We start from the raw sequence: 11,917 nt of genomic DNA on the forward strand, positions 1-11,917 counted from the left end.
TCTGATGAGCCTGTCTGGCCTGTCTTAAAATGGGGAGCATTTGGAACATAAAAGGCAGAGAACACAAGGCAAGCACCAACATATTTCTATTATTTTAGTCATTTGTGAACACACCCACCTCAGAACACAGAGAATCCCCTTTGATGGTAATGGGAGGAGAACAAGGGAGGGATCAAGAATGTGTGTTGGGGCTGGAAAGAGGAGAGACCGTTCCTCAGGGGAAAAGCACACGGGCAGAAGCAAGAAAGCAGAAAAGCTCCGTCCTGCAGCACGCTGCAGCTGGTACAGACAAACCTGCGCAAGCAGCATCGGTTGCATCCCTTCTGCAGGAGTTCCTGACACCAATGTGGTGTTGGCTGCACCCGTGTGTGGCCGCAGGAAACCGGGGCCCAGTTTTACAAGGCACGTCACGCACTGCCGAGATGGGTCCTGCCAGGTTGCAGGGCTGAAAGGGTGTCCTGAACCTGGACAAAGGGGCGGTGCTGTTTGTGAGGTCCCTTGGCTCAGGCGAGTGAACCCCAAAAGGAACAAAACTGCAGCCATTCAGGTACTTCTCACGGACTCCAGCAAACCCTTGGGCAGCGCCGCGTGGGCGATCGCCCGTCCTCCTGAGCAAGGGGGGTTACGACACATCAGGTAAAAGTAGCTAAAGAGAAATGGTGCTCCCAGCTGAACTGAAACCCAGGGAAGCTGCCAGGACGGACATGTGGGAAGTGGGATTCCTCTGAGAGCTGGAGCCACACAGAGCCAAGTGCCGGTGCTTGAGCACCGGCCAGGATTTCAGCTGGCACCGGTTTGTCAGTTGGGAGCACCAAGAGAAGCTGCTGTGAGCACCAGTTGTTTGCAGGATGATGCACCCCCAAATACAGCGCCTGCCCTGCGCTGCGTCCAGTGATGTATTCCTGCTAGGGAACAGTAAAGTAGCAATACTGGTGCTGCAGCTGGGAATGCTTTCTGCAGAGCCAGTCACCTGTGTACCCAACACGTTAACTCAAGACTTCATTTCTAAAAGGCAAAGACTTTTTGGAGGAGGATTTTTCCTTGCAAGCGCAGCTCCTCTGTGGCATGGGACATTCCACAGCACAGATGGTAACAACTGCTGCTAGAACGAAGGATTAACATCACAGAGAGTCGGGAAGGACAAGACCTGAGGGTGAGAGCCCATTCACCTGGAGCTCCTGGGCTCCCTCGCTGCATTTCCTGCTTGTTGTGATGTTAATTGTGCAGCTTCCACCCGAAATGAATGCAGGTTTTCTACGTTTAGCACCAGAGGTCTTTTAAGGAAGATGGGAGGGGTTTTCATGGAAGAGACACTGAGGTTACAGGGTGGTGAGCAGGCTGAGGTTCACAAAATCTGTGCTGTTCTCACACAAGTCTTTCTGTAAAGTTATCCCTGGCCTGCGTGTGAGCTGCTGGAGTGCCGCAGTCACTGCTTTTCACCACGAGCAATCCCGGAACCTGTGTCTGTCTCCATTTGGCTCTTAAACCGCAGCTGGATCACAAGTGATGCTGCAAAGCAGCGATTCCAGCTTAAATAGCTCCTGTCCAACCCCCCGGTCTTGGCTGCTCTGTCAATGCCACTGCTGTGCGGGACCAACCGTGTGCACCTGCAGCACGAGTCAGACCCGTGGCGACTCCCGGTTCAAAGCAACCCCTGCCAGGCTCAGGTTTCCGGTTCTGTTTGTAAATCCGAGGCCAGTGCCCTGTGCCGGCAAGGCCGAGCAAGAGCCTGGGAGGAGGGTGGGAACAAGCAGCTGGACACCGGACGTGCGGCATCACCTCCCAGGCCCCTTCTGCCCAAGCAGAGACTGGCGCTGCTGCAGTCACGGTCCGTGGGCTGGTGCTGAGCGCAGGCACCCTCCCCGGGGAGCTGGCAGCTTCCAGCTCTCTGAGTCCCAGGCACAGCTCGGTGAAGGGTCCTGGGAGAAGAGGGAGCGTCCTTCCCGCAGGCAAAGCCAGGCTGCCCCAGAACTGCAGCGAAGGGCACGAATTAGAGCAGAGCCTCTTTTGTCAGCTCCTCTTTACAGTATCTAGCACTGCGTGTGGCGATGTCACATCGTCACGTTAACATACAAGCATGGAAGACATTAAGCCATTATTACCGTTACCAAGCACAAGGGTCAATTATAATTCCTAGCCAGGAAGTTAGGGCTGGAAGCAGCACAGCTGATGAGCATCTCGAATCATTCAGAACGGGTTTAAGGCTCTGGGCCTGGCCTGGCCATCCTGATCTCCCCACCAGTGCAGAGCTCTGGGGATGACCCCGCTTCCCCCCAGGGACCAGCACAGGGGGAGCCAGGCTGCAGGTGTGGAGGCAGTGACGCTGCCACCAGGCAAGTGAGGAATTTTGTACTGTGCTGTGGTTTTCATTTTCCCCATTTGGAGACTGCAAAAGGAATTTTCTTTGGAGCTTTCAGAGTTAGAATTAAGAGGCTTTTGGGTAAAGATCAAGTCTGGGAAAATGTGTACCAAAATCAGCTGCCTGGGAATGATTTGATGCATGAGGAGGGAGGGTTTGACACTGTGCATTGAAACCTGTGCTCCAAACCTGAGCTCACAACATCAAAGCAAGTCTATTGTTTTGGCTTGGGTTTTTTGTTTGGTTGTTTTGTTGGTTGTTTATAACTGTCTTTAGTTTTGGCACTCAGAGATACAGGAAGAACTGGTTCCCATGTAAGTAAAACAGACAGGGAAGTGCTTGAGGAGCCCGTGAGGATAGGTGCTCAGAACCTCCTCAGCACCATGCCCTTGCTAATGCTCAGAGCACAGCAGTGCCTTTCACAGCAGGTAAACCTATCAATGCTCCAGATCAAATGGACCAAAGTGAGTCAGCTTTTATTGTAGCTTCTGGCTGAAATCCTTTCACAGGGCTTGTGGTGCTGCCGGGCTCGAGTCCCCGCTCAGGGGCTGCAGCACCGAGCTCCTGCTTCTGCAGGATCACGTCCCCCTTCCCCAGGGAGCCTCCACGGTGTGGAGCAGCGGCGTTCTGGTGACCCCGGCTTGCGGAGGAATCACAGCAGGATAATTACAAGCCCCTGACGGAGCTCACAGCTTCGGTGTTAACTAACACCCGCTCGCCGTGGCTGAAGGGGGCAGGACTCATTCCAGAACTATTAATATAGCCCCTATTTATACTCGCGGGTCCCTGCAAGCAGCACAGCAGAGCTACAGCTGCAGAGCTAAAATGGAATCAATGTCAGCCCCCAAGGAGAAAGTGATTCTCTCGGCCATCGTGAGGGGAAGGAGACGGTGAAAGGACAGAACAAGGCCGGTTTCAGACCTGAGAGCGGGGGTGAGCTGCTCGCGGCACCCCGAGATCCCAGCTGGTGGCAGAGTCAGCCAGAAACCTCCCTTCAGCCAGCAAGTCTGTGCTGAGGCTGCCAGGAACGCAGCAGAAACGCTGCCCAGCGTCAGCACAGCACCCACAGTGCCGGTGGAGACAAGGCGGGGACTGGAGCTGCTGCTGCACTGATCCAGTACCTGGTGTGACTCAGGACAAAAGAGCAGAAGCCTAAAAAGAGGTTTAGGGAGGGCTTTGGGAGCACCGTCTGCTGGGCTGGAAACACGATGGAGAGCACAGGAGGGCCCTATCTGAACACTGCTGCAGTGACATCCCCTGTGGGAATAGCTCGCTTGCTGCAGATGATGTTTGGATGCACCACATTCAGCCTGGTAGCCCACCAGGGCGGCTTCAGTGCCGCGTATGGCACTTTCTGCATGTTTGTCTGGACCTTCTGTTTTGCCGTCACCGTCTTCATCATCACCTGTGAATTCACGCACCTCCACAGCTGCCTCAGCATCTCCTGGGGAAACTTCACTGCCGCTTTCGCCATGCTCGCCACACTCATGTCCGTCACGGCTGCGGTGATCTACCCGCTCTACTTCGTCCAGCTTGACTGTTACCCCATCAGCTGTGAGGTGAGAGACTTCCGCATCGCCGCCAGCGTCTTCGCAGCCCTCCTGTTCCTTGTGTATGCTGCCGAGGTGTTCTTAACCCGGGCGAAACCGGGGCAAGTCACCAGCTACATGGCCACGGTCTCCGGGCTCCTGAAAATTGTGCAGGCCTTCGTGGCCTGCATCATCTTCGGGGCGCTGGTGAACGACAGCCAGTATGGCAAGTACGTGGCGACGCAGTGGTGTGTGGCCGTCTACAGCTTCTGCTTCGTGGTGACAGTGGTGGTCGTGGCCTTCAGTGTTACAGGTAAGACCACCTTGCTGTGGTTCCCCTTCGAGCGCTCTGTGGTCATCTACACCCTGGGGGCCGTGCTGCTGTACGTGAGCGCAGCCGTCATCTGGCCCGTGTTCTGCTTCGACAGCAAGTACGGCTCCGCGCAGCGCCCCGGCTCCTGCGCCAAGGGCCGGTGCCCATGGGACAGCCAGCTGGTCGTCGCCATCTTCACCTACGTGAACCTGCTGCTCTACGTCGTGGACCTGGCGTACTCGCAGCGCATCCGCTTTGTCCCGCACCTCTGAAGCGCGGGGCTGGTGCTGGGAGCAGCAGCAGCCGGGGGTGGGCAGGAGGTGGGGTGCGGGAGGAGGCGCTGATCAGGCCCAGGCACAGGAGCCACCGACTGAACTTCGGGGTCAGGACTGAGCTGGCTAGCAAATGAATGACCTGTCACGGGTGGGCTGGGGAAAGCCCATCTCCCATCACCCAGCGTCTGCCCAGCACCTGGTGCCACAGCAAGGAACGGCCTTTTGTCTCCAGGCAGCAGAACTGCTTCCTGCAGCAGCAGCGGGTCTGCAGGCTGCTGCATCCCAGAGCCAAATATTAGGAAAGGCACCAAGGATTTTGAAACTGTTACCAGCACTTAACCGTAATCAAGTGACTGTCCAGGAAGTGGGAAAGTTAAAAGTTGCACCAAGGAACACCAGTTCTGGACATGAAAAACAATCCCTCAGAGTTTGGGTTAGCCTGGGCTGTGTGGTGAGACATGAAATGATTGCGAGTTTGGGAAATTCCAGTCAGGATGTTTCTGAGAACATCGTAGCTGTAATAGTGTTGTGAAGATTGCCAGTCCTTTCCTTTCCTCTGCTCTCCTCTGCTGTTTAGCACAGAAAAGGAACATCTTCAAGCATGCACCTTGGGGGGGGGGTTGGAAACATGGGATATTCCTATTTGGCAAACACTGAGTCATTAGAGAGATGAATGTTTGTGAAATTCGGGCTCTGCTGCCAAGAAATGGCACAGAACAGAGCCAGGCTGCACAGTGTCCATGTGTACATTGCATCCCCGCCCGAGGGTGGCACCGGGGGTACCTTGGCGCGTGCTCCCTCTGCTCAGCCGCCACCGTCCCTTTATCCCCATGGCACAATCACGATTTCTTTTCTGGAAGCTTAAAGGCGAATTATGGGGGTGAGCGGGGAGAGGTGAATGGATCTCACAGTGCTGCAGGAAGAGCAAACCGGGGGGGCCTGGCTGGGAAGGGAGAGAACCTGGATACAGCAGGAGCAAGCGGGGTTGCTCCTGGGCTGATGGGGCGCTGGGGCTCCTCAGCTCCTCGTGTTACCAACGAGCTGCGTTTCTCCAACCCACCCCTGACAGAACACGGTTCTAAGCCCCACAATGCACAGCACAGACCTTGAACTTCATTTCTGACCCGGAGAGAACCAGAGTGGCCCCAGTTCCTGCACAGGCCTGGTTCAAGTCTCATGGAGCTGCGTGTCAGAGCAAGGCTTAGTTCTTAACGAAGCTAAAATAAAGCTGGATGGCAGATGGGTACCACACCTCCCGAGATCCGTGTGCGTCATCCTGCTCTCACACAGCTTTTCTTCCACCAGTAGTGCCCCTTCTACTCCCTGCTGAAACCACAGCTCAGTTCATTTTGCTGTATGGAGATTGAATGCAACCCCAGGAGTATCCAAACAAGACAGGCGAGGGCTCTGGCTCTGCTGTCTGTAGCAGTCACTCAGGAAGAAGGAAGGCAGCTTCCCTCGCACCAGTGCTCTGCATGGGGCTTGACAAGCAAAGGAAAAAATTGCTTGGACAGGTTGTGCTGGGTAATTCTGCCCCCAGTAAGAACCAGCCTGGAGCAGTGGGAATTACGATCCCCTGAAAAGGGTCAAGAATCAGTATCTAGAACGAAGGGAACGCACTGAACGCCCTTCCAAGGGAGTTTTTCTCTTCTGTGATCCCCATTAAGGGCAGGAAGTCTGGAACATAATGGTCCAACAAGAGGCTAGCCAGCTTGTTCTAGGGCAAGACACAAGACTATGTACTACAGATGCGCAAAAGCAAATGGGGGGTTGTACAATTAGGAAATGATCGCTTGGGAAAATGAATCCATCTGTACAGGAGGAGGCAGTGCACAAAGAGCCACTGCCCGCACCAGGAGCCTGGAGCAGTTACCATGTAGTCGGTTGAAACCACTTATTTGTTATTACTACAGAGTGCTTGGGAGCAGGCAGGTGATCGCGGCTCCTGCGGCACTGCCAGTCCTTGGGGCAGCAGAGCCTGCGTGGAGCTCCTCAGCTGGCAACATCTTTTCCAGCTGTGGATTCACTTGCTTTTTGTTGTGAAGATTCTGCACCAAGTAGGAAGGACCAGCAGGAATACGGCAGAATCTACTACTGACACAGGTTGATGCAAATTCCACAGTGCCGAGGATGTAAAGGTCCAAGAGAAACAGGGAAGTGGGGAATGGTGGGGGTAAAATTCACTGTCTTCACAGTAAGGAGGAAATAGAATTTAACATGGAAATCATGATACCACTGACTGGAGGAGTGGAAAGACAAGTCATTGCCAAGAACAGTGTGTTCAGATTTAGCTTTCTCATCTGCCAGCCAAAGGCTGAGCAAAAAATGTTAGCATGGTCAAAATGGCAAAAAAAAAAATAATTGTGTGGACAGCAATCCACTCTCTTAGGAGAAAAAAACTACCAAAAAAAATCAAAACCTCATGCTCCAGTGGTTAAAACACTCACTAACCATTGGAAACTATGAGATTACCCAACCCAGGACAGACACAGCCACTATCTGCTTAATGTGATTTTCACAATCAACTTTGTCACGATTCAGTTCATTTAAAAACCCTTTATTTTCAGAGCTTCTCTTCCCCTTTAACAACTCCTGACCAGGTAAGCGGCCACACAAGGGGCTCCACAGACACCCATCCCCTCGCCTGGTTTGTAAGCTAATGTCAGATGTACGTGCACTCATTTGGGATTACGGACTTGGGTCTGCATCCGATCCAGATGAGTCCTAGAGCATCGCAACCTGAAACAGAGATTATATAACATAAACCTGACTCTTTCCTGGGTTCTGGGTTGGTTTTTTCCCCCTTGTTTTCATGTGGACTGGGACTCAAGTGTCCCCAGAACACCGCGTCCAGTGACGCTCATCCACAGGAGCTGCGCCGAGATTTTGTTCTGTCAATGAAGGAGCAACAAAGCTAAAGGAGAGCAAAGCCCCAGCCGAAGCAGCGCCGCCAGGTCACAGCCGGGGCGAGCAGCGCTGCCGGGTGCCCGGCTCTGGCAGAGGCTGTGCCGAGACGACCGGGTCCCCTCAGCCGGGCCCTGAGAGCGGGCGCAGCACTGCCGCGGTGCGTGAGCCCGGTCACCGGGAAACCGCTTCCCTCGGAACATCCGCGGGCAGCGGGACCGATGCTGCAGAGCAGGAACTGCGGCAGCGCTCCAGGGCCGCTTTACCGGGGAGTCGGGGAGCACCCGCCGGGCACCCGCACCGGGCGGCCGCGCAGGCGGGACACCGAGAGCCGCCCGTGCACCCGCCTGGCCCGGTGAGGAACGGGAGAGACCGCGCTCACCGCGCGGGGCCGGAGCATCCCAGGAATGTCCGGGGCGGCGGCTGGGGAGGGGCCGGGCCCGCCCCGCGCTGGCGCCACGCCGGAGGCGGAGGGAGGCGGCCCCCGCCGCTCGCAGCCCGCGGCACCGCCCTGCTGGGACCCCCCCGGCACGGCCCTCACGGCGGCGGCCCGGGGCCAGCGGCGGCGCCCGAAGCTTCCAGAAGGGCGGGCGCCACCGGCCGGCGGCTGCTGCGGGCGGACAGCGCCCCCTGACGGCGCGGCTCGGCGGAGGGCCCCGCGCGGCCCCCGTAGGCCTTGAATGATGCAACAGCCCGCGCCGGTTGCGCCAATTGCTGGCGAGGGCCGCGCCGGAGGTCCCGCCCCTCGCCCGTGAGTGGCGGAGGGGTGGCGCGGCCCCGCCCCGCCGCCCGCCGATTCGCTTCGCCTCCAGGCCCCGCCCATCAGCCTCCCGGCCTGCGCGGCCACGTGTGCGGCGGCGGGGCCCGGCTCCCGCAGCGCTGCCATGAGCGTCGGCTTCATCGGCGCGGGGCAGCTCGCGCTCGCCCTGGCCAGGGGCTTCACGGCGGCAGGTGCGCGCGGGGCGGGGCGGGGAGGGCCGGGAGCGCGCACGGCGCTGGGGCTGACGCGGTGCCGTTCGCAGGGGTCCTGGCCGCGCACAAGATCACGGCGAGCTCCCCGGACACGGACCTGCCCACCGTGAGCGGGCTGCGGGTGAGTGGGGCCCGGCGGCGGGCGCTGTGTGTGCCTTCTCCGGAGGGGCCCCCGGTGACAGCGGCCCCGTTTCTCCCGAACCGCTGCAGAAAATGGGCGTGAACTTCACGGTGAGCAACAAGGACACGGTGAAGAACAGCGATGTCCTCTTCCTGGCCGTGAAGCCCCCCATCATCCCCTTCATCCTGGAGGAAGTGGGCCCCGATATCGAGGCGCATCACATCGTGGTCTCCTGCGCGGCCGGGGTCACCATCAGCTCCATCGAGAAGGTGAGCGGGCATGGGGAGGGCCGGGGTACCCCGACAGGAGCCACAGCAGACACCCGGTGCTCAGGAACTGACCTTGCACTGGTCCCGCTCCTCCGGCCCCCAGGAGTGTGTGCAAAGGACGGGAGATGCTCGTGCTTCCCAGGGCTAAACTGGTGCTGCAGCCAGGTGATTGTTTTGGGTCCCCACCAGAAGAAGCTGTAGGAGCTTTGTGCCAGCTCCTCTGTCACACGAGGTATATCAGGTCTTTCCCTCAGCAGAGGTGGGTCATGGCTGTGGCTTAAAGCAGGGGATTTGGGATACAGGAGTGTCTCTTTTCTCTTTGCTTGTGGCGTTCTTGCCAGGGGAGAGTCCCTCCCTAGATAGCTTCTTTGGTGTGCCAAATATGCACTGAACCTCATTTTTCTCCTTTCTTTTCTTTCCTTCTTTCTTTCTGTCTCTAATGATTTTCTGTCCTAAGAAACTCTCTACCTTCTGCCCCACACCAAAAGTGATCAGGTGCATGACCAACACCCCTGTCATTGTCCGGGAAGGCGCTACAGTCTATGCCACTGGGACTCACGCAGATGTGGAGGATGGGAAGCTCTTGGAACAGCTGATGGCCAGCGTAGGCTTCTGCACCGAGGTGGAAGAGGACCTGATTGATGCTGTAACAGGGCTCAGTGGCAGTGGCCCTGCTTATGTATGTGCTCCTTCCTCAACTTGGGGTAGGCCTGGGCATAGCAGTGGGCTTTGCATGCAGGGAAGGTCCATGCAGCTTCAGTTTGTCATTCCTTGTTTTCCTCATTGCTCATGTTAGCGATGAGACGTAATCCAGGTGTCCAGTTTATAACCAGCTCGGGTCAACAACAGAAGTCTGTTACCAGTTGGATAAGTCTGAAGTCCACAGCCAGTGTGCAGTGTCCATGTTGCAAAACATGGACCTGCAGTTAGTATGACACAGGAGCTGAATGTCTCCCATTCCACCCACTCCAGAGTGGGAAGCAGCGGGAGGGAGGCTTGGCATGGCAGCCAGTGAAGGGGAGGCAGTGAAGACAGTGAAGTCTGTAAGCGACAGCAGTCGTAGTGTGATCCTGGAGCCCTGGATTCTCTCCTCCCTGAGACGCTCTTGAAGTGGAGACGTTCACTCACCTTCTTCCTCTGTCTGGTCTCAGGCGTTCACTGCCCTGGATGCGCTGGCAGATGGGGGAGTGAAAATGGGTCTTCCTCGCAGGCTGGCTGTTCGGCTTGGAGCACAGGCTTTGCTGGTCAGTATTCCCTCTCCAGAACATGTTTGATTCTGTGCAGAGCGTTGTGCGCATCATGGGTTTGAAGTGGTTTCAGTCCTCTTACCGAATCTACTGTGAGCCCCAGATTTGGTTTGCCTGCACACAGGTTCCCGGTGAGGGGACATCGGAAGGGTCTGCAGCACCCTGCTGGTGTGTGGTATTGTGGGAGCTGGGGCTTGGGGAACCCTGACTTGTCTGCAGGCTTTTCAGCTCTGAAAAGTGTTTCGGCAGCCTGCTAATGGCTGTCAGGGGAGCTCCGTTTGCCCCTGTGAGTGTTGGGTGCTGCTCTCCACAGTGGTGAGCAGGAGTGTTTGATGGTGGGTTTCTCGATCAGCTCTGGCAGCCGTTTTCTCTTCCTCGCCTCAGGGTGCTGCCAAGATGCTGTTGGAATCTGAGCAGCATCCCGGGCAGCTAAAGGACAACGTCTGCTCCCCCGGGGGAGCCACCATCCACGCCCTGCACTTCCTGGAGAGCGGTGGCTTCCGCTCACTCCTAATCAATGCTGTGGAGGCTTCCTGCATCCGGACAAGGTCAGCACCAGGGAGGTCCTACAGGGCCTCCTACAGAGAGCCTTGCCCTGCACGCTCCCCATCTCTTCCTCTTGCTATGTCTTAACTCTCCCACCACCCCATTGCAGGGAGCTGCAGCATTTGGCAGACCAAGAGAAGATCTCCCCAGCAGCCATAAAGAAGACTTTGCTGGATAAGGTGAAGCTGGAGTCTCCTTCTGTGTCACTGGCATCTGCCAGCAAAGTCAGTCTGTTCAACAATAAGCACCCCGGCAGCAAGAAGAACTGAACAGGCTGCTGTAGTCTGGCTGTGCTGAATATCAGTCTCCTCTGTGCCCTTTCTTTTTGTCTAAGGGGAACGCTCGCTCTGAATGCTGGTGTCCGCCATGCCTGGCTCTTGGCAGCTGTGGGATGGTGCAGTGCTGTAGAAGAGGGTCTTTAACTTGTAGTGGGGTTGGTGCAAACTGTCCCTGGCATTGCTGATCTCTGTTGGGCAGGGGTGATGCCATCTTCAGAGCTTCGTCAAGAGCATCGTTTATTCAGAAGCCTTGGGTACTTCTCGGGCAGTGTTCGAGTTGTCCCATGCAGAGATGGCTTCTAATTGGATTTTTAAAGAGGTTTCAGAATGTCTTTCGGTTTCCAAGACCCTATCTTGCATCTGCTGTCCGAGCCTGTGTCTTCTTACTGTCTTTATTAGCTAGAGCAGATGCCATGAAGATGCAGTGCTGTGCACTATGTTGGAGGCTGCACGCTAAAGCGCCTCTCGGAAGGGACCAAAGTGCCTCTGCCCCATCTTCCATCTGCCTTGACTTTGAGACAGATGGTGTGAACCTCTGGACACACTCTTTCTCTCTGGCACTGCTCCTTCTCTCTGTTCTGGTGTGGGGAACCGTGAGCTGCTCTCACTGTCCCTACTTTGCTACTAGCATTGCTTGGGTGGTTGGGCAGGGGAGGGGTAGTGAGGGCTCCCTTTTCACTTGGTTGCTGAAACTTCTTCATGCAGGTGATGCAGGAAAAGCATTTTGGTATGGATGCAGAGGCTGCCAAAGGTGCTGGTAATGCTAAAGCAGTTTTAGTGCTAGGCTCTGAGCTGGTAGCAAGAGTTTGACCCTGTAGGCATGACAGATGGTTGCTCCTCTTCCCTCTAAACATAATAAACTGCTGCTCCAACAGAGCTCTGGCTAACCCCAGCTGTTTGGACTGGGTGTATCTCTTGCCTCTGGCAGTGCCCACTGGGTCCTTGCTGCCTGAGGGAGTGTGCCCAAGGTGTGCTGCCAACCTGACTGCAGATGGTTTGTCCGGGGCGGGCAGGGGAGCACATCAGCCCACTGCTCGTCACCAGTGCTTCCCGAGTAACAGCCCAACAGCTGTTCTGGGGCCCTGTGCTCACAGTTTTCAGGGC

The 11,917-nt window shown here is 56.4% G+C and overlaps 2 protein-coding genes across 3 annotated transcripts; both read left to right on the plus strand.

Annotated features, from left to right (window-relative positions):
* The first annotated feature begins 3,034 nt into the window (after positions 1-3,034).
* Positions 3,035-4,640, plus strand: MYADML2 (myeloid associated differentiation marker like 2). Of its 2 annotated transcripts, XM_062626436.1 has the most exons (2): positions 3,035-4,201; positions 4,317-4,640. In XM_062626436.1, the coding sequence occupies exons 1-2, from the start codon at positions 3,568-3,570 to the stop codon at positions 4,406-4,408; spliced, it is 726 nt and encodes a 241-aa protein (XP_062482420.1). In that variant the 5' UTR covers positions 3,035-3,567; the 3' UTR covers positions 4,409-4,640. The 2 variants fall into 2 exon arrangements, with proteins under 2 accessions (XP_062482420.1, XP_062482419.1); XM_062626435.1 differs by having other exon boundaries at positions 3,037-4,639.
* A 3,558-nt stretch (positions 4,641-8,198) lies between these two features.
* On the plus strand, positions 8,199-11,705 carry PYCR1 (pyrroline-5-carboxylate reductase 1). The gene is made up of 7 exons (XM_062626438.1): positions 8,199-8,331; positions 8,403-8,473; positions 8,563-8,742; positions 9,200-9,421; positions 9,894-9,986; positions 10,374-10,537; positions 10,645-11,705. The coding sequence occupies exons 1-7, from the start codon at positions 8,265-8,267 to the stop codon at positions 10,802-10,804; spliced, it is 957 nt and encodes a 318-aa protein (XP_062482422.1). The 5' UTR covers positions 8,199-8,264; the 3' UTR covers positions 10,805-11,705.
* Positions 11,706-11,917: the final 212 nt, after the last annotated feature.

The sequence above is a fragment of the Pezoporus occidentalis genome, unplaced genomic scaffold, assembly GCF_034315485.1.
Source record: "Pezoporus occidentalis ecotype Australia unplaced genomic scaffold, CSIRO_AGI_Poc_V1 ctg292, whole genome shotgun sequence".
In the NCBI taxonomy this organism is placed as follows: Eukaryota; Metazoa; Chordata; class Aves; order Psittaciformes; family Psittacidae; genus Pezoporus; species Pezoporus occidentalis.